The sequence below is a fragment of the Garra rufa genome, chromosome 16 (assembly GCF_049309525.1).
Source record: "Garra rufa chromosome 16, GarRuf1.0, whole genome shotgun sequence".
NCBI classification, from domain to species: Eukaryota; Metazoa; Chordata; class Actinopteri; order Cypriniformes; family Cyprinidae; genus Garra; species Garra rufa.
In genome coordinates this window covers 10730330-10753303 of record NC_133376.1, presented here as the reverse complement: position 1 = coordinate 10753303, position 22974 = coordinate 10730330, and the positions used below count along the sequence as shown (strand labels likewise).

Below are 22974 nucleotides of genomic sequence, written 5' to 3'. Positions count from 1 at the left end.
TAAGGAAAAATATTAATAATTTTAGGTAAAGTTTTATTAGTTTTGTTGTGTGGTTTTGTCATTTTTATTAGTGTATATATTTCAGTTATAAATGTTATTAATATCTATATATTTAGAGTTATTTGAAACTTGAAAATATTTAAATAAAAATTATTTTAGAAAAAAAAAAAGATTATTAATAAGAAATGAAGATAACCATAAATGTTAGAATTGTATTTTACATTTTAATTTTATATTATTTTTGTTGAAAACTCCTTTTTTTAATTGTGAAATATTATAATTTTTATAATATATAATATTATTACTATTAATATTTTTATCATAAGGGTTATTATAGTTAACCAAAACTAGAACCATAAAAAAAACATTCTTGTTATTTAAAATAAAATGGACATTAACATTAAAATAAAATAAAACAAAATAAAATAAAATGTAAATAAATACAATACATTTTTTTTAACAAATTAAAGCGAAAATAATAATATCTAATTGCAAATAGCAAAAAAAAATTATAATAATAATATAACTGATAAAAAAATCACTTTTATTAAATAAGTCAATATTATATATATATATATATATATATATATATTTTTTTTTTTTTAAATATCAATATTATTAGTATATATATATTTTTATATTAGTATATATATATATATTTATATATATATATATATATATATATATATTTATTTATATCAAGCGTGCCGTAGGTGTCCTGAAAAGTGAAGCCAAAAGTTTTCGATCGCCCCCCGGCGGCTGGCTGCAGTATAGGTCATAAACCCCGCCCTCCCCATGTAATCTAATGGGACGTGAGCCAAACTAAATAATCGAATTACATGGCAAATAATTTTTTTCCAAAGGTGATTTCCATCGTGTGAGGTAGTTCTTATAATGCTGATCCATGCTCAGGTGTTCGTTTTTTCTAAAAAGTTTGCTTTTAAGTAGTTATTTGATGCTATAAAAATGGGGTGTGGTGTCATGATTGTGATCGTGCGATTGGGTCTGCGAGAGTTTGGGCGGGACTTTGACACCGCGGCTCCGCCTCACGACTCTACTGCGCATGCTCTTGCTCCAAACGAACCTCTACTGCGCATGCTCTGGCTCCAAATGACGTAACTTCCCCCAAGATGGTAGCGGCCATATTGAGCTGTTTTGGCTTCACTTTTCTATAGTGGAAAGAAGCGGAAACGCGTTGTCCATCTTTTTTACAGTCTATGATTTATATATATATATATATATATATATATATATATATATATATATATATTCCTACTGTATAGTTGAACAACATATCTAGGTCGTATTTCACTTTGAAATAAATTATATTTAGTTGAAAGTGAGTACATTTTGGATAATTTTCAATGCAAGCACATTTCCCACCAAAAGTCTCATAACTGTCAATTTCCATCTCATTTCACAGAGCAGCCAATCAGCAGCCACATCCTCTCTGGACGTCCCAGGTTTCCGCAAGATCCTCCCGAGGGCGAATTACGTGCTCCTGCCCAAGAGTTCCTCGGGAGGCGAGCGAGTCGAAGGCGACAGTGAGGCGGACACCCTGGTGGACGGAGCTGTAGATGGAGCCCCTCGGACCCCGGCGCAGGAGACTCTGGTGTCCCCCATGACTCTGGGCAGTGAGGTGGAGCTAACGGAGCAGTGCATTGCCATCGAAGCGCTCACTGAGGATGCTCCGTCCCAGAACGTCATCGAAAGACTGCCGGCTCTCAGTCAGGACGCTCACAAAGCCACGCCTCTGCTAGTGAAGAGGGAGGAGTCTCGAGTGTCATATAGTGATGTTGGCATGGCGATAGAGAATGGATTGGAAGGCGGGGCTTTGTTGCCGCAGATCAAAGCAGATGCTACTCATCTAGTTGCTATAATACCCAATCAAGTGAGCTGTCAATCATCCACGTTAAAACATGAATGAAACATATTAATGTACATCTTTTTAGAAATGATAAATGAGTGATTATTATTTACTCTGTGTATTGTTTTTTCAGGGTCTCGTGGAGAATAAAGTGATTAACACGGCCAGTCCAATAATGATGTTTCCATTAGTGAGCACTGTAAAACCAGAACCTAAACCCTCATTTAAACTGGTCAGTAAATCATCTGTCATAGCAATAATTTTAGTTTTTTTTATTTGTTGTGTGGTTTTGTCATTTTTTGACAATTTATTTTGTTTTAGTTATTTTAGTACATAATACATTTTTTGTTTATTTTTTCTATTATTACTATTATTATAAATATTTTTTAACAAAAAATATTTAAATAATAATAGTAATAATAAAGTAAAATAAATATACTTTTAATTTTTTTGAAAAAAAATATTTTAGTTTTAAAAACAGTTTTAAAGTTGTTTTTATTAGACATTTTTTCTGTTTTCGATTTAGTTTAGTTATTTCAAGTACGTTTATATATATTTTCTAAATTATTTAAGAAAAAATATAATTAAAATTTGCCATTTTTTGTCAAGTTTTTTTTAGTACATAATACATTTATTTGTTATTATTACAACAATTATTATTATTATTAATAAATACAATAATATATTAAAATTGTATATATTCTTAAATTATTAAAGATATATATATATATATATATATATATATATATATATATATATATATATATATATATAAGTAAAATGAGTAAATATAAATTGTTTAAATTATTTTGGAAAACTAAAATGATTTTGAATAACTTTGTTGTATGTTTTGATCGTTTTTATTAGATTTCCTTTTTTCAGTTTTACATTTTTTGATTTTAGATAAATATATTTTTTGTTATTTTGTTGTGTGGTTTTGCCATTTTTCTTTTTTTAGTACATAATACATTTTTGTTTGTTTTTTATTATTATAACAAATTAATAAATTATTAAAGATAATTAAAACATAAAGAATCTTGAGCTTCTTTTATTTGAACTAGGTTGCCAAGGCAGCATTTCTCATTTTTGTTTAGTGTAACTTAAAGTACTAAAATATTTAAAACTAAATGAACTAAAACAAATAAATTAAGCTATATAGACATATATTTTTATATATGTTTTCTAAATTAATTAAGAAAATATATAAATAATTTTAGGTTTTTTTGTTTGTTTGTTTTGTTGTGAGGCATGTCATTTTTTGGACAAAAGTTTTTGTTGTTTTAGTACATAATATATTCACAAATAAAAATTAAAAACTTTATTTTGTTTCCGTTTTAGATTTAGTTGAATTATTTTAATACATTAGGTTAAACTAAATAAAAAGGAGAAATTCTTGCTGAAATAAAATAAGTAATTTTTCTTTATAGTTTTAGTTGTAATTTTCGTAACCCTGCGTGCAGTCTGATTGGAGCCTGAGGTTTTTCCCAAGTGCTTTCCAGTTTTCTGTTCATAATGCATCAGATATAGAACTCACACATCCGTTCTGTTTTCAGCCCATCAAATACACACGACGTGGAAGGGGCAACTGCACCACACCCGGGTGTGTGTTTTCGTATGTGACCCGTCACAAACCGCCCCAGTGCCCTGACTGCGGACAACACCTCGGGGGGAAATGGGTGGCACCTGTGAGTCCTCAAACCTGTGCTACTGTTATTCTGTCTTACTCTAATTCAATGTTACTCATGTCTGATACTCATTCAAATAAATGCATATTGTAGCTAATTAAATCAATCTATATATTTAGAGAGAGAGAGAGAGAGTGTGAGAGAGGATTATAAAACAAATTGTATCTCTATTACAGGCTAAGAGAAGCTCGGTCAAAACTTCTGACCCGTCTTCAGGAAAACAGTGCGACGACTCCAACCCTCTGTCGGACCCTAACGAGACGTCATCAAAAGACACAGAACTGACAGAAGAGCAGACGACCGTTTCCGTTATTACTCAGAAAACCTCGTCAGATAAAGCTCAGGACGGCGGGACTGCTGCTGCTCGCAGGGTAGCCCGTAAAAAGAAAGAGCGGGTGAATGCAGCGTCAGTTCAACAAACACCTGATGGAGCCGCTGTCAAAACATCTGATGGAGTGCAGAGTGCCGAATGCACAACTGTGTTGTAAGAAACCCTGTAACACACATCTTCTTATGCAGTATACATACTGTGCATGCAATTTTCTTTATGCTTGAAATAGCTGTATGACCATCTGAATATCAGAAGATGCACTGTGAGATAGGGTTTCCACTCAACTCAACTCTTCCATCTTTAGTATTATTTATGATCTCCTCAGCAGTGATGCGCCTGTTTGCATGTTTCATATGGATTACATAATCTGACAATATTGTTTTTCTATTTGAATTGGTTCATTTGAAAGTACACATTTTACTCTCTATAGATAACCTATATTTTCATGTCTGTAAGGCAAGTATTCACAGAGATTCAAAGTTTTGCGCTCAAGTTCACAGAGACTGAGACAGAAAGCGCATCCTCTTTGCTATCATAATTTTACAAAAGCGCAACATTTCGTTGTTATTGTGATTGCACACAAATAAACGTACAGTCTTTACGGATTCAAAATATGTATTACTTTTATCTGTATGACCTTTTTCCAGTTTCGGTTTTAGTAATTTTACTTTTTTTTTTTTTTAGCTTTATTTCAGTTACTGAAAATTATTTTTAATAGTTGTAATTTTAGTTAACAATAACAACACTCTTTTCCAGTATGACATATAAACTAGAAGTGATCTCAACTGTGATTTTTAACATCTCTTTTTGAACCTCATATTTGATCCGACTGCTAAATTTTCCAACAACTAACATTTTTAGCACAAAATTGGATTAAAAATGAAATATGACTCCCAATGATAAATTGGCATCAATGCTGAATTAAACATGCAGTGTAATGAGATCACGTATTACTGTACGAAATGTCTTTTATTGCTAACTGTGTACTGTTTCACATACTATATTTAACAGTAGGCAGCGTGTGCATGCACTGCACAATATGCATAAAGAATTGTATGTTTAATTGTCTCTGTCTTCCTCATTCAGCTGTCTGTTTTGCTCATTTCAGATCATTGGGTGGTGGTCAAATTCAGGTTGTCACGAGAGAAAAAGCCAGCAGTGCTTCACAGAAACGCCGGATACGAGCTATTCTTCCAGCTCCCGCACAGAATAGTGAGTAAAACTTTATTTAAAAACACTAAACGGAAAATGTAAATGAAAAAGTGAACATAAAATGAAATGCGTGTGATGTTGACAGATACAGGCACTCAGTCTGCAGTTGTGCAGTGGATCACGGTTCCTCCTGATAAAGTCAAACCAGACGCTAGTGTCATCAGAGCTGGTGAGAAGCATCTGTGATCTGATGTTCTTGTGTTTCTATCTGTTTGGTTTCATATTATCTTAGTATCTGTTGACTCTCTGAGGTGTAATGTGTTTTGGTAATGTTTTCAGCAAAACCATCAGCCAGTGAACACATCGCAGGACTGAAACCCAGCACCCTCAAACAGCTGGGTCACATGATCACACCCAGTGCCTTACAACAGGTGACTTTACGTACATTACATTTCACATACATTTCATAATATTAATAAAAACAACAAAAAGGAAAAATAACCTGAAAAAGAAGAATCAAACAATCTGAGACAATAATAAAAATAACACCATTATAATATTATAAGTAACACAATAATAAAGATTAATCATAATCTGAGAAAATAAAAATAACCACAAAAACAATAGTAATAATACAAAATAATTAGATTATTAATAAAAATCTGAGAGAAGAAAAAAATCTAGGAGAATAATAAATATAACAACAACAACAACTATACTAATAGTAATAATAATTATAATAATCTGTGAGAAAACAAATAGTAATAATACAACATAATAATAACAGTAATAATCTGAAAGAATATTCAACAAATATAAAAACAACAACAATAGTAATAGTAATAACACAAAATAATAGTAACAATATTAATGTTAATAATCTGAGAGAATAATAAAAATAACCACAAAAACAATAGTAGTAATAATAATAATAATAATAATAATAATAATAATAATAATCTGAGAGAAGAAAAGAATTATAGAAATAAATTATACAACAACAATAATAGGTGATAATACAAAAGAATAATAATAATAATAATAATAATAATCTGAGAGAATAATAAAAATATCCACAAAAACAACAACAGTAATAATAATAATCTGAAAAATAATAAATACAACAACAACAACATTAATAATACAAAATAATGATAACAACAACAACAACAACAACAACAACAATACTCTGAAAGAATAACAAAGAACTAAAAACACTGACAAAAGAAAGTAAAATAATCTAAGATAAAAATAAATAAAAAATGATAAATAATAAAATTAATAAAGAAAACAAAAATAGCAACAAGAAAAATAATATAATAATAAAAAGAAGAAAAAAACTGTGCATCCGGAAAGTATTCATGGCGCTGTACTTTTTCCACATTTTGTTATGTTACAGCCTTATTCCAAAATGGATTAAATTCATTATTTTCCTCCAGATTCTACAAACAAAACCCCATAATAACAACATAAAAGAGGTTTGTTTGAAATTGTTGCAAATGTATAAAAATAAATAAATAAATAAAAAATCACATGTATTCACAGCCTTTGCTCGATACTTTGTTGAAGCACCTTTGGCACCAATTATAGCCTCAAATATTTTTGGCTATGATGCAATAAGCTTTGATCATTTGGCAATTATTTGCCATTATTCTCCTCACTGCTTCACCTCTCAAGCTCTGACAGGTTGGATGGGGGCAGACACACATTTCAGATTTCTCCAGAAATATTTGATTGGGTTCAAGCCCAGGCTTTAGTTGGGCCACTCAAGGACACTCACAGAGTTGTCTATAAGCCACTCTTTTCATTAAGGCTATCTCTGTATTTTGGTGCATTGAGCTTTTCTTCTACTCTGACGAGTCCCTCAGTCCCTAACACTGAAAAACAGCCCCACAGCATGAGACTGCTACCAGCACACTTTACTTTTGGGATGGTACTCTGCAGGTGATGAGCAGTGCTGGTTTCCTTCAAACATAATGCTTAGAATTGTGGTTAATCAGACCAGAGAGGGTCCTTTAGATGCTTTTCTGCAAATTTCAAGTGTGTTTTGATGTGTCTTCACTGAGGAGAGGATTAAGTTTGGCCACACTGCCATAAAGACCAGATCGGTGGAGTGTTGCATTGATGTTTGTCTGTAGGTTTCTCTCAACTGCATACAGTTGCAATCGAAATTATTCAACCCTCTTTGACCTGCAAGATGTTGCTGCCGAGAACAACATTTTGTGAAAACAAAGACATCAGTACACTATTGGAGATTATTATTAGATCATTAATACAAATGTGAGTAATTCTAAGAATGTAAGTTAATAAATAATGAAAAAAAATGGCTCTAAACGTTCATGTTCAAAATTATTCAACCCTCAAAAGTCAAATTTAGTGCAGTATATTTAATTCTTTAAAACCACCAATAAACGCTGCTTGGAAGTGCTTAGAAGCTTCTGTCACCTCTTTACTGCAATCTTGGCCCATTCCTTGCCTGAAAAAGCTTTCAGATCACTGATAATCTTTGATTTATGCTTTTAATTTGAAATGTCTTCAAATTCATCCAAATTTTTCCAATGTGAATTAAATCTGGAGACTGAACAGGCCAAAAGAGCTCAAGAACATTCTATGACTAATCTCTGGACCAAGCTTAAGTTAGATTTGGATGTATATTTTGGGATGAGTGTCCTGCAAGAAAGTCTATTGATCAGCTTCAGTCTTTGCACCAAAGGCATCACAATTTTAGCCAAAATGGCCTGATACTTCCATGATGTCCTTCATACAGTCATGATTTCCACTTCCTGCAACAGTAAAACAACCCCATAACAGGAGTGATTCACCTCCATGTTTGACCATGGAGATGGCGTTCTTCTGCTTATAAGCTTTGCCTTCTTCCAGGTCTTTAGCATGTTCAAGTCCGCCTTTTTTTCTTCTTGGCCAAGAGTGGTATTCTGCAAGATGCCTCAACATGAAGGCCATACTTGTCTAGTGCTCTTCTTAAACACTGCATTGAAATGTTTTTCCACCTTTTTTTGGGTTATCTTGCAAGTCTTTGGTTGTAGACTGCAGGTTATTCTCAGTTGCTCTGATTATACATTTTATGATATTCTGCTTTTTTTGTTCAACACCCTCAAAGGTTTTCTGGTACAACACACTTTAAACTAAGAAATAAGCTGCCATCTGTGTCTCTAGGAACTTCTAATGTCTTGGAAATCTTCACGTAGCCTTGGACTTTCTAAAGTAATAAAATTATTTATTTTCTATAGCTTTTGTGAGAACTTTGTTGACTTTGCCATATTTGCAATTCCTTGGACTTCATGGCTTGGTTTGTGCTCTGACATGTGCTGTTCACTGTGGGACCTTATATAGACAGGTGTGTGCCTTTCCAAATCATGTCCAATCAACTGAATTTAGCACAGGTGGACTCCAATCAAGTTGTAGAAACCTTTCAAGGATGATCTGTGGAAACAGGATGCACCTGAGCCCAATTTTGAGTGTCATGGCAAAGGCTGTGAATACTTCCTTCTATAACAGATTACTTGCATATTAAAAGTGATAATGTCAATAAATAATGTAATGTTTTTGAGTTATAGCATTTTTTAATAACACAGCTATGTCATAATTATTCAACCCCTATTCAACATTGCCGTATTAGGTCACTTATTTTTATAGTGGGGAACAAAATTGTTTTAAAACACAATTAAGCCTTTAGAAACTCTATTAAAAAAAAAAAAAATTAGCTTGGGCTGTTACACATACATACAGTTAGCCCATGCATTGGCTGATGTTGAGTAGCAAATATGGTAAAGTCAAAGGCTATATGAAGATTTCTAAGACATTAAAAGTTCCTAGAGACAGAGCTGGCAGACCTATTCTGTAGTTTAAAGTATGTTGTGCCGGAAAACCTTAGAGGGTGTTGAACAAAAAAAGCACAAACTCATAAAATGTATAATCAGAGCAACTGAGAAAAACCTGCAGTCTACAGCCAAAGACTTGCAAGATGACCTGACAATAATAGGAAAAACATTTCAATGCAGAGTGTTAGATGAACACAAGACAACTACGGCTTTCATGTTGAGGCATCTTGCCAAATCCCACTCTTGACCAAGAGGAACAAAAAGGCCGACTTGAACATGCTAAAATTCATTTAGATAGACCGGTGGAGTTCTGGACGAATGTTTTATGCAGTGATGTGACCAAACTGGAAATTGTTGGATCAGAAATATGTCTGATGCAAAAAAAGACAAAGCTTATAAGCAGAAGAACACTATCTCCATCGTCAAACTTGGAGGTGGACCAGTTCTGTTATGTTTTTTTTTTACTGTAGCAGGAAATGGAAAACATGACTCTATGTAGGACATCATGGATTTTTTGAAGTATCAGGCCATTTTGGCTAAAATTGTGATGCCTTTGGTGCAAAGACTAAAGCTGATGATCAATAAACTTTCCTGCAGGACAATAATCCCAAAGTAAAACATCCAAATCTACTTAAGCTTGGTTCAGGGATCAGTCATAGAGTGTTTTTGAGTGGCCTGTTCAGTCGCCAGATTTAATTCTCATTGAAAATATTTGGTTGAATTTGAAGAAAGCAGTGGCAAAGTGTAAACCAAGGATTATCAGTGATCTGAAAGCTTTTTCAGGCGAGGAATGGGCCAAGATTGCAGTAGAAAGCTGACAGAAGCTTCTAAGCACTTCCAAGCAGCGTTTATTGCTGGTTTTAAAGAATAAAAGATTCTGCACCAAATTTTAATTTGGGAGGGGGTGGGTGTGGGGGGTGAATAATTTTGAACATGATATTTAGAGCCAATTTGATTTTCTTTTATTATTCATCAACTTACGTTCTCAATTACTCAAAAGTGTATTAATAAACTTTCTCTAATAATGTACTGATGCCTTTGTTGAATTGTTTTCACAACATCTTGTTCTCTGCAGTATTATGTCTTGCAGATCAAGGGGTTTGAGTCATTTCAATTGCAACTGTATGTGCATGTGAGTTTTTTATGGGGTATTGTTTGTAGAATTTTGAGGAAAATAATGAATTTAATCCATTTTGGAATAAGGCTGTAGCAACAAAATGTAGAAAAAGTGAAGCACTGTGAATACTTTCTGGATGAACTTTAACTGTGACAATAATAATAATAGTGATAATACAAAATAGTAATAAGTATAATGATAATAATCTGATAGAATAATAATATAATAAAAACACAATAATGTATAGAATAAAAAAATAAAATGAGAAAAGAACAACAATAATAATAATAAAATAATCTGAGATGATAATAATAATACTAATTTGAGACTGGCGTCTGTGATAGATGGTAAAAGCTGTTGAACTGTGATTTCAGAAGCCTATGACGGTCAGCAGTAACCAGTACATCATCACAGACAACGGCGTCAAGATCCTCTCCATGCTGCCCTTCAAGAAAACAGCTGGATCCTCCCTAGTTAGTGTTCACACACTGCTAAGACAGAAAATGAATGTTTGAGCATTTTGATGTTTCTCTGTGTTTGTAATGTAGTTTTGCTTTCATATGTACAGATTGAATAGTCTGGTGACTGTTGCTCAGTTCTGTATATATTTTTTTGTTCGTCAGGCTCTGGGTTTGTCTACGGCGAGAGGTCGCGGTCGATGTAAGAATCCGGCGTGTGATTACGTCTATAAGAACAGACACAAACCTCAACACTGTCCGACCTGCGGCTGGGAACTCACCAACAAACCCACCAAGAAGAGCAAACTCACAGTTAGTTTTAGCACTCACTGCACAGCAGACCCTCAACTTAAATCAATACTAGTAACTCAGATGTTGTTTAAAAAGATTTTAGTATCAGTAATAAATTATTGTTTCTATTAGTATTTTGATTTAGTTTCTATTTTTGCATTCTCCATTTGCCTTTTAATTTGATTAAAAGTGTTAGTAATTTTGTTGTGTGTATATGTCTATACAGTTTTTATAAACAGTTTTAGTCTTAGAATTAGAAAATGTCTTTGCTACTAGTTTTTTTATGTTGACGTAAAAAAGAAACATTATAGACAATTTTAAAGTACAAAAACATATAAATAATATGGAAATAAAAAGCTAGTTTAAATACAAAATGAATTTTTAAAAACTACACTATTTAAAAAATATATATATATTAAAAAGACAAACACAAGAAATTACTAAAACTTTCAAATAAAAAACAAAAACAAAATAGGAATAAAAATAATTAAGAAAACTATATAGACATTTTTACAAACACTAACAGAAATTAAACTCACAATTTCACAAAATTTATTTAAAAAAAAACCTATACAGACATATTTAAAAAATATATATTTAAAAAGAGAAACACAAAATTACTAAAACATTAAAATAAATAAAAACTAATTAAAAATATATATTTTTTGAAAACTGTATACACTTTTATATATTTATATTTAATATTGAAATAAAAGCTAATTCAAATACAGAATTAATACAAAAAAAACTATTTACATATTTAAATATGTCTATATTGTTTTTGCTAACAGTTTTTGTTTAGTCATTTTAAATTAAAAGTTTAAATTTAAATTAAAGATTTGAAATGTTGCCTTGACAAATAACTTAAATAAAACTAGGTTAAGTTATTTATTTATTTCAGTAATTTTGTTGCATGTTTTTGTCATTTTTTTATTATTTGTTTTTTAATATGTCTATACAGTTTTTACTTATAGTTTTAACTTTGGCAATATTAATACTTGAAGTTAAACTAAACAAACATTAAAAATGTTGCAGCTAGCTGAACAACTAACTGAAATAAATAAATATAAATAAATAATATTTTTTCAGTTAACATTTTATCGAAATTTTAGAAATATTGTCATTTTTATTGCTTTTCTTTAACTAACAGAAATAAATAAATAAATATAAATAAATGTTAAAAAATTAATTTGAGATTTTTTTGTGTTTTTGTGTTTTTATTTTTTTATTTTCTTTAAATATATCCATATAGTTTTTACTAACAGTTTAAGCTTTTTAACTGAAATAAATAAATATACATAATAAATATATTTATTTCAATTAACATTTATTTTATTTGAAATGTTCGAAATTTTGCTGTGTTTTTTCCATTTGTATTGTTTTTTTATCTCGTACTTTAAATATATCTATATAATTTTTAATAACAGTTTTAGTTTTAGTAATTTAAGTACATGAAGTTAAACTAAACAGAAGTTAAAAATGTTGCAGCTAGCTGAACAACTAACTGAAATAAATAAAAGAAATAGTAAATATATATTTTTTCAGTTAACGTTTATTTTATTTTAAAAAATTTGTAATGTGTTTTTGTCATTTTATTGTGTTTTTTTTCCCTTATTTTTTAAAAGTATATCTGTATAATTTTTACTATATATACTATATATAATATTTTGTTTTTGTAATTTTACTACTAAGTTAAAATTAGAAATGTTGCCTTGGCAAATAGCTGAAATAAAATACTTTTTAATTTTTTTATATTTAAATTTAAATAATGAAAATGTTTTTTTTTATGGTTTCAGTTTTCATTCTAATAACTTGTTTTAGCTCTAGTCTCGTTGGACTGTAAGAGGAGTTTTGCTTGTGGAAATCGAGTTTCCTCTGGTTGTGTGTGTTTTCTCCAGCCGTCAGTTGAGGATGTGTGCTCTTCTGCGGTTCTGTCAGACGCGTCTCAGCCTCTGAGCGGCGCTCAGAAAGAGCAGCAGCGTCACTCCACTGTCAGTCTGCTGCGCTCCTGTCTGCAGTTCCCAGAGAGCGAGACTGAGCTGCAGGATGTCTTCAGCCTCATACAGCAGCTCAATGACCAGCAGAACCACACAGAGGAGACCGGTGGATGGCCGAGCTTCTACGAACCGGCGGCGACGCACTGCAGTCTGTGTCAGTACCCGCTGCTCAAAGGAGATCAGAGGTGAGAACAACCTGATCACACAAAACCAACATGTTCTCATATGGAGATGTAAATGTTGTGTTGTTGTTTTGTGGTGTTTAGTTCACTTGCGGGGTTGGAGGAATGCTGGCTGTTGACAGAGCACTTGATTCGTCCCGTCACACTACAGCTGAAAGTCTGTACGAATCTCCAGTGTCTGACCATACACAGCTTCACAGATCTACACCCGGGTAAAAAACACACACAAACACACACAATGTAAATTTGTCATTAAATCCGGTGTTAAATATACTTTTAAAGGTTGTATCAGCTATTTCAAGCCTGAAACATAAAGTGTCAAATTCAGCTGACCTTTCTTCACAATCCGCTCGCTGCCCCATAAATCGACTGTAAAAAAAACGCGTCTCTCTGGTCAGCCTAGGGTCCGAGATATGACAAAAAAAACAATTGGTGCTACCAACGATTCCACAGAAAAACAAACAGTATTCCAACCAATCACCGTCAGGGGTTTGGTGTTGTGGACTTTCGCTCCGCCTCCCTCACATCCCTGCACCAGTACGAAAGTCCACAACGCCAAACCCCTGACGCTGATTGGTTGGAACACTGTTTGTTTTGCTGTGGAAAGGTTGGTAGCAAAGATACTTTTTAAATGGTTGCTCTGCCATGGTGGTACTTTTTAATATACTTTTATATCAATAAAATGTAACAAAAATAAAATAAAGTATATAAAAAAACTTATTTAATTTCAATTATTTGCCAAGGCTACATTTCTCTAAATTATTAAAACTGAAACTGTTTGTAAAAAACTATATAGACATATTTAACAAATAATAATAAAATTACAAAAAGCACATAACAAAATTACTAAAACTTGAAATAAGTGTTAATTGAAATAAAATAAAATAATTCAATGTATTTTATTTTAGTTGTTTACCAAGCCAACATTTTTCATTTTTAACTTATCTTGATGTACTAAGATAACTGAAACTGGAATAAAAATTAACAAAAATTATATCTATAGACATAAGAAAAAGAGCTAAATACATTTTTAAAAAAAATATGAAAAATGACGAACGCAACAAATTACTAAAACTTAAAAATATAAATAAAAAAACAAAATATGAAAATAAAAATAATTAAAAGTAAAATAAAAATTATAAAAAACTGTAGACATTTAAAAAAACAAGTGCTAATAAAAATGACATAAAAACACAAATAATAATAACATTAACTTGAAATAACTAACAGGGAAATATGTAAATAAAAATAAAAAACTACTGACATTTGAAAAATATATTAAAAATGACAGACAACAAAATTACTAAAACTTTAAATATTAATTAAAAAACTAAAAACCGAAAATCTGAAAATAAGAACTAATGAAAAATAAAAAATAAAAAACAAAAAACTAAATAGACATTAAAAAGAAAAAGCTTTTTAAAATGACAAAAACAAATAATTACTACAATTGTAACTAAAATTAAAATTAAAATAAAAATGAAAAATATAAAAAAGTAATTAAAAATAAAATTATAAAAATTGTATAGACTTTAAAAAAACTAATAAAATTGGAAATATGGAAATAAAAGCTAATTCAAATACAAAATTAATAAAAAAAAACTTAGACTTAAAATATATTTAAAAAATTACAAATTAGTAAAACGTTCAAATTTAAATAAAAAACTCACAAAACTTCACAATAAAACTGTAATAGTGTGTCAGTACTACACCGAGAATGCGGCATGTTGAATTTGTGTGTGTTTGTTTTTGTCAGGTCTGTTTAACGTGGGTAATAAGCTGCTGGTGACGCTGGATTTGTTCTTTAAGATGAGACATGAGCTCAGACTGGGCGATGAACCCGCACATGCCGCTCTCAGTATCATCAAACACTCACTAATGCTCACAGGTGCTTCATCATCCTCATCCTCATCTCTTATATGCTGAAAGTGAGGTTATATGCGTGAGGTTAACGTGTCTCTCTGTGTGTGGTTCAGACGGCGCGTTGAGCTCGGATCAGCTGTCACATGTTCAGGATCTGTTCTGCAGCGGTTACTGGGCGTTCGAGTGTCTGACGGTTCGAGACTATAACGACATGATCTGTGGTGTGTGCGGCATCGCTCCCAAGCTGGAGATCGCACAACGCAACTCCAACAACGTGTTACTGCTCAAAAACGTGGAGGTGACGCCAATGAGTGATATTGTTAGAGTTTTTATTTATATTTGAATGTTTTTCTTGTATTTTCTGTTCTATTTTTACTTAGTCATATTTTTTTTTTTTTTTTTTTTGCAATATTCTTAGGGTTTTTTATGTCTATATACATTTTAATTTGAGTTATTTTAGTTGATCAAATTCAATTCAGTAGTTTTCAATTTTAAATTAGAAGGTTCTTTTTAAATATTTTCTTTTAAATCTATATATCTTTTTTTAATGTAACAGAATTAAAATATAAAAATGTTTCAAACATTTTTTAATCATTTGAAAAAAAGCTGAAATGAAGTAAAAATAGTAGATGAAAAATTAAACAAAGCTAAATATAAATATATAAATAAGTAAGTAAATAAAAACATAAATACAAATTTGTCTATATATATTTTATACATGTTTAGTTTTAGTTATTTTACTATATCAAAGTTCAATTCAATAAAATGTTTTCAAGTAACAAAATTATTTAAGTATTTTACATATTTTTTTTAAATATAACAGGTAATTAAAAAAAAAAAAAATGGTTTCATTGTTTCAAACATTGTGTCGTTATTGAGTATTATAGCACAGCAACTCTGTTGGTCTCTCTCTGTAGTTCACGTGGCCTGATTTCCAGGCGACAGATGAGGTTCACGTTGACGAGTTTTGGCTGACGATGGAGAACGAGGCGCTGGAACAGGCAGCGTTTCCCTCCAGCTTTCCCATCACACGCTTTGATGCCTCCATCATCGCCCCGTTCATCCCTCCTCTCATGAGAAACACCGCTGTCATCAACACAGAGAAAGACAAAATCACGTCTGACACACAAATCACAGGTACTGAGATGACTCTCCAATTTTTATAAAAAGAAAATTGTCATTAATTACTCGCCCTCATGTCGTTCCAAACCTGTCTTCAAAACACAAATTAAGATATTTTTGTTGAAATCCGAGAGCTTTCTGACCCTGCATAGACAGCAATGCAACTGACGCGTTCATGGCCCAGAAAGGTAGTAAGGGCAACGTTAAAATCATCCATGTGACATCAGTGGTTCAACTGTAATGTTATGAAGCTACGAGAATACTTTTTGTGCACAAAGAAAACAAAAATAACGACTTTACTTACCAATTTCTTTAAAACTTTTCTTTATTGTAAAGCTGACCTGGTACTTTAATGCTCAATTTCAGCATTTTTTTCACATTTTACATCACAACTGTGTGTGTGTGTGTGTGTGTGTGTGTGTGTGTGTGTGTGTGTGTGTGTGTGTGTGTGTGTGTGTGTGTGTGTGTGTGTGTTTGTTTTAGGGGACCCATCTGTTCTGGTGCGTCTGATACACGAGGGTCATCTGATTCCAGATCAGATGGATTTGCACAGTGAAGATGAGCTCAGAGATGTGTTGGAGAAATGTGGGACTCCTGCTGCTGCAGACACTGATAAAGTACACAGCAAAACACACACACACACACACACACACTTTAAAGGATTAGTTCACTTCCAGAATAAAAATTTCCTGATTGTTTACTCACCCCCATGTCACCTAAGATGTTCATGTCTCTCTTTCTTTAGTCAAAAAAGAAATGAGGGTTTTTGAGGAAAACATTCCAGGATTTTTCTCCATATAGTGGACTTCAATTGGGATCAATGAGTTGAAGGTCCAAATTGCAGTTTCAATGCAACTTCAAAGGGCTCTACACAATCCCAGCCGAGGAATAAGGGTCGTATCTAGCGAAACGATCAGTCATTTTCTTAAAAAACAAAACAAAAAGTATATACAGTTGAGGTCAATAGTTTTCATACACTCAGAATCAGCAAAATGTTAATTATTTTACCAAAATAAGAGGGATCATACAAAATGTAATTTTTTATTTAGTACTGACCTGAACAAGATATTTTACATAAAAGACATTTAAAGTCGTGGCCAAAAGTTTTGAGAATGACACAAATGTTAGTTTTCACAAAGTTTGCTGCTAAATTGCTTTTAGATCTTTGTTTCAGTTGTTTCTGTGATGTACTGAAATATAATTACAAGCACTTCATACGTTTCAAAGGCTTTTATCGACAATTACATGAAATTTATGCAAAGAGTCAGTATTTGCAGTGTTGGCCCTTCTTTTTCAGGACCTCTGCAATTCGACTGGGCATGCTCTCAATCAACTTCTGGGCCAAATCCTGACTGATAGCAACCCATTCTTTCATAATCACTTCTTGGAGTTTGTCAGAATTAGTGGGTTTTTGTTTGTCCACCCGCCTCTTGAGGATTGACCACAAGTTTTAAGATCTGGGGAGTTTCCAGGCCATGGACCCAAAATGTCAACGTTTTGGTCCCCGAGCCACTTAGTTATCACTTTTGCCTTATGGCACGGTGCTCCATCGTGCTGGAAAATGGATTGTTCTTCACCAAACTGTTGTTGGATTGTTGGAAGAAGTTGCTGTTGGAGGGTGTTTTGGTACCATTCTTTATTCATGGCTGTGTTTTTGGGCAAAATTGTGAGTGAGCCCACTCCCTTGGATGAGAAGCAACCCCACACACGAATGGTCTCAGGATGCTTTACTGTTGGCATGACACAGGACTGATGGTAGCGCTCACCTTTTCTTCTCCGGACAAGCCTTTTTCCAGATGCCCCAAACAATCGGAAAGAGGCTTCATCGGAGAATATGACTTTGCCCCAGTCCTCAGCAGTCCATTCGCCATACTTTTTGCAGAAGATCAATCTGTCCCTGATGTTTTTTTTTGGAGAGAAGTGGCTTCTTTGCTGCCCTTCTTGACACCAGGCCATCTTCCAAAAGTCTTGGCCTCACTGTGCGTGCAGATGCGCTCACACCTGCCTGCTGCCATTCCTGAGCAAGCCCTGCACTGGTGGGACTCCGATCCCGCAGCTGAAACCTCTTTAGGAGACAATCCTGGCGCTTGCTAGACTTTCTTGGACGCCCTGAAGTCTTCTTAACAATGCAGTGGAAAGTTTTTTTTCGGGATTAATCTAATTTTCATGGCAAAGAAGGACTATGCAATTCATCTGATCACTCTTCATAGCATTCTGGAGTATATGCAAATTGCTATTATAAAACCTTAAGCAGCAACTTTTTCCAATATTTATGTAATTCTCAAAACTTTTGGCCACGACTGTACATATAGTCCACAAGAGAAAATAATAGTTGAATTTATAAAAATGACCCCGTTCAAAAGTTTACATACACCTAATCCTCATAATGTGTTGTTGCCTGAATGATCCACAACTGTGTATTTGAACCCTTTTCAACAATGACTGTATCATTTTGAGATCCATCTTTTCACACTGAGGACAACTGAGGGACTCATATGAAACTATTACAGAAGGTTCAAACACTCACTGAAGCTTCAGAAAGAAAAACGATGCATGAAGAGCCATGGGTGAAAACTGTTTGAATTTGAAGATCAGGGTAAATGTAACTTATTTTGTCTTCTGAGAAACATCTAAGTATCTTCTGTAGCTTCTGAAGGGCAGTAATAAATGACAAAAATATGATACTTAGGCAAAATAAGAAAAATGTACACATCTTAATTCTGTTCAAAAGTTTTCACTCCTGGCTCTCAATGCATCGTGTTTCCTTCTGAAGCATCAGTGAGCGTTCGAACCTTCTGTAATAGTTGCATATGAGTCCCTCAGTGTAAGAAGATGGATCTCAAAATCATACAGTCATTGTTGGAAAGAGTTCAAAAACACAAAAATGCTGAAAAACCAAAGAATTTCTGGGACCGGAAGGATTTTTCTGAAGAACAGCAGGCAGTTTAACTGTTCAGGACAAACAAGGGACTAATGAACAACTATCACTAAACAAAAAACACGGCTGTGAATCATTCAGGTAACAACACAGTATTAAGAATGAAGTGTATGTAAACTTTTGAACAGGGTCATTTTTATGAATTCAACTATTATTTTTTCTTGTGGACTATATGTAAACGTCTTTTATGTGAAATATCTTATTCAGATCAGTACTAAATAAACAATAATTTTTAAATTACATTTTTTTTTTTTATCCCGGAAGTGAACTAATCCTTTAAGTTGAATGACTCAAAATATTCCTAAATAGTTATAAAAATGACTGCTGGTCTCGTTTGACAGGACAAGCTGCTGGCATCTGTGTCTTTGTTGTATTCAAACACACAGAACGGCCTGTGGACGGCACAACGGCCTGACGCGCTCGTGACAGCAGGCAGAGTCAGTAAAGTGTGTCCTCATCAGGTACCAGACTCACTGAAGCACAGCTCTATGTTGATTATTTGTTTTCTGATCAGATGAGCTGATGTGTCTGATCTCTGCAGGTTGTGTGTGGATCCAAGTATATCGTCCGCAGAGAAAGTGCTCGAGATCATGTGGATCTGCTGGTTTCGTCCCGGTTTTGGCCACCGGTGTATGTGGCGGATTGTGCTCAGAAGGTGGCGCTCTGCACTGATGTATTATATCCTGAACTGGCCTCACAGATGTGGGGGAGAAATCAGGGATGTTTCTCTGACCCTACAACACCACCACAGGTGAGAGATCACACACAATTTTTTGTTGCATTTACATATTTCACAAAAGCCCATGTATGAATTGCTCCAAAACAGTCATAACTTATCACGCTCTTTTGTTACAAAACTTTTGAAACTTTTTAAAAAAAGTTATGTTAAATAAAATAAACAGTAACTGAACGTAATATATTAATTTCAGTTACTGATTATTTTATAAAATAACTAAAACAAAATAAAATATAATTAAAAATGATAAAATTGTATGTATTTAAAACAAAATTACAAAACCACAAAAAATTACTTTATTACAAATATATAAATGTTTATAGTCAGAAAATCAATGTTATTTTTATTTTGTATTTTCCCTTTTCATTTTAGTTAGTTTTAGTAATTTTGCTGTTTTATTTTTTTTTATTTGTCTTTGTAGAAAACGATTTATTTTAGTATTAGTTATTTTAGAAAAGCATAAAATAAGTTTAAGCATTTTCATATTTAATTTAAATTAAAGTTATATTTATTTTGAGTGATGATTTTTAGTTTTGGTTTTAGCCAATTTTTAAGAATCTTTTTTTTTTTGAGCTGCTATTATAGTTTTTATATTTTATTCCCCTCCCCCCTTCTCGTTTTAATTTTAGTTAGAGTTTTATTAAGTTTGTTGTTTTATTTTTTCAAATTTATTTCAGTTTTAGTTAAATTAAATAAAACTAGTTTAACCTTTTTATATTTAATTCAAATTAAAGTTGAATTTATTTCAAGTGATTTTTTATGGTTTTAGTCAATTTTCAAGAATTTTTTGATTTTTGTTTTTGTATCATTGTTTTTTATAATTTTTTTCCCCTTTTCATTTTCATTTTAGTTAGAGTTTTAGTCATTTTGTTGTTTATTTTTTAATGTGTATGTAGTTTTTATTTATTTTTATTTCAGTTTTAGGTAGTTTAGTACATACAATAATATGTTTAAGCTTTTTATATTTAACTTAAATTAAAGTGATGGTTTTAGTTTGTCAATTTTCAAGAATCAGTTTTTTTGTATCATTGAGCTGAAATTGCAGTTTTTGTATATTTAATTTTTTTTTTTTCCTTGTAACTTTTAGTCAATTTTCAAGAATCATGTTTTTTTGTAATTTTGTATCATTAAGCTGCTATTATACATATTTCTTTTTATATTTAGATTTTTTTATTTTCCCTTTTCATTTTCATTTTAGTTAGACTTTTGGTCATTTTGTTGCGTTTTATTTTTTAATGTCTGTTTTTGCTATTTTTTATTTAAGTTCTACTTATTTTAGTGCAAAAAAGTTTACACTTTTTATATTTAATTAAATTTAAGTTTAATTAATTTCAAGTGATGATTTTTTTAATGGTTTTACTTAGTAAACAAAATTATGGTTTAGTTTTAGTTGGTTAACTATAATAACCTTGCACACAGACATTAACATAATATAATATTAACACATATACAAATAAAATGCAGTTTTTGGAGAGGCTTTAGCTGCATCTTTAAGAATCTCTTCCTGCACAACACATTTATAATGACAACTCCAAAAAGAATATTAAAATCTCACAAATTGGTCAATTTATTTCTGAAAAGCTACTTTGAGATGTTATTTACTGTGAAAAGTGCTTTACAAATAAAAATTGTATGAATATATTCCTTGAGTAGTACACCTCATGCAAAATTTTCAATTTAGTAAACTTGTGCACAGATTTTGAAACCCCTGATTGGCCGTTGAACATGTCAATCACATCTGTCTCCTCCCCTCTTTCAGTATGTCTCCTGCTCAGAGCTTCAGGACCAGCCGTACAGTCTGGATCTGACAGCGACCGAGTCCAACCCTCATCTGCACCCGCTCACCAAATCTGCCTCTCGCTGGATGGTGCGACCTGACAGACCCAACGCCCTCCATGACGCCCACCACTCCATCACCCTCTGCAAAGAGCTGGAGCCGTACACCAGCACTGTCGCAGACATCTGTGACGAACCCGAGGCTGAAACCAGCATCAACGACAGCAGCAGCGTGACGGCGGTTCGGCGTAAAGCTCTCGTGTTCGATAACGCAGCGTATTACTACCTCTATAACCGCCTGCTGGACTTCCTGAGCAGCAGAGACATTGTAAATCAACAGATCACAGAGGTGCTGAGCGCCTGTCAGCCAGGAGAGGTGGTGATGATCAGAGACGCCCTCTACAGGCTGGGAGTCGCACAAATCAACTCAGACCCGCAGGAAGTGGAGGAGGAAGCGGCTGACGGAGGACTGGACAAACACTCAGATGGAGTCGTGTTCGAGGAAGTGATGCTCGTCTGACTCAGGGATCCGTTATAAGCAGGTTTACTTCAGTTTTTAAAAAAAGAAAAGTAAAAATGTGCCTGGAAAAACACAGAGTGTGATTTCATTTCAGCTTTTTTTAATATATATATATATACAGTCATGGTCACAATTATTGGCACACTTGGTAAATATGAGCAAAGGCTATAAAAATAAAACTTGATTGTTTATGCTTTTAATCTTTAATTAAAAAAATCACAAAATTCTAATCTATCAATGAAGTAAAACATTGGAAAGGGGGAATTTTGTCAGTTACCCGGATGCACGGCCATATTGGAGATACTCGGATGTAGACAACAGCATGGATTTCACTGTTAATGTACTACTGAATACGTTGTTCTGCTAAACCATGGAAAATACTTGTGGAAGCTGCTAAATCATATAGAGAAGGACTTAGTAAGCTGGAAAGGGTACAATATTTTGACAAACTAAAGTAAATAGGTGGTAAAGATAATGTTATGTTACCTACAAGCAGTATTAATTAAGATATTAGCTTAATATTTTGCCTACCTGACTGGAAATGATAAGAACAAACACAAATGTTGTCAAGATTCTTGCCCTGAAAATCCTGGTTCAGTTTGGCCAACCACAACCGCCTTTTGTTCCTCAGACAGTTTTTTGCACTCCTCTTCTTGATTTGTTTTCATTTTTGGCAGTCTGTATTACTCCGAATGTTTTTCCTGGTCTGACTGATTAGTAAAGCCCAAACATCACAATAATTGACCATTTTCGGCAGCAGTAATCAGCAAAATATGTGCGTTTTGTTTGGTTCAGTGGCATTGTATACGTTCAGTGCTGCCAATATGGCCGATTGATGATATTATTGCAATGTCCTTTTCACAAGACAACAGCTCTGAGTTTTTTCCTATAATGCCTGATGAGTTTGGAAAACACCTGACTAGAGATCAGAGACCATTCATTCATACAGAATCACTCCAGATCCTTTAGAAAGTGGGACGCCCATGGCAGAAGATTAATTTTGTGCTCAGTGAAACATTTTTGTGTTGATTTTGATGGGGTTGTTGTTGGATCATTGTCCTGATGAAAGATCCAACCACTACCAAGGGAGCCAATAATTT

At 32.8% G+C, this 22974-nt stretch overlaps 1 protein-coding gene across 1 annotated transcript in view; it reads left to right on the top strand.

The window, feature by feature from the left end:
* Positions 1 to 22838, top strand: part of hmgxb3 (HMG box domain containing 3) — a 23938-nt gene extending 1100 nt beyond the window's left edge. The window contains exons 2-19 of the mRNA XM_073820146.1: positions 1424 to 1891; positions 2001 to 2099; positions 3421 to 3552; positions 3729 to 4036; positions 4992 to 5095; positions 5181 to 5264; positions 5375 to 5466; positions 10366 to 10464; positions 10615 to 10761; positions 12639 to 12922; positions 13004 to 13131; positions 14676 to 14807; positions 14896 to 15080; positions 15700 to 15919; positions 16388 to 16521; positions 19184 to 19303; positions 19384 to 19593; positions 21338 to 22838. Coding sequence (XP_073676247.1) covers positions 1424 to 1891; positions 2001 to 2099; positions 3421 to 3552; positions 3729 to 4036; positions 4992 to 5095; positions 5181 to 5264; positions 5375 to 5466; positions 10366 to 10464; positions 10615 to 10761; positions 12639 to 12922; positions 13004 to 13131; positions 14676 to 14807; positions 14896 to 15080; positions 15700 to 15919; positions 16388 to 16521; positions 19184 to 19303; positions 19384 to 19593; positions 21338 to 21874 — 3483 coding nt within the window. The 3' untranslated portion in view covers positions 21875 to 22838. The remainder of the gene's footprint in view (positions 1 to 1423; positions 1892 to 2000; positions 2100 to 3420; positions 3553 to 3728; positions 4037 to 4991; positions 5096 to 5180; positions 5265 to 5374; positions 5467 to 10365; positions 10465 to 10614; positions 10762 to 12638; positions 12923 to 13003; positions 13132 to 14675; positions 14808 to 14895; positions 15081 to 15699; positions 15920 to 16387; positions 16522 to 19183; positions 19304 to 19383; positions 19594 to 21337) is intronic.
* The last annotated feature ends 136 nt before the right edge of the window (positions 22839 to 22974 follow it).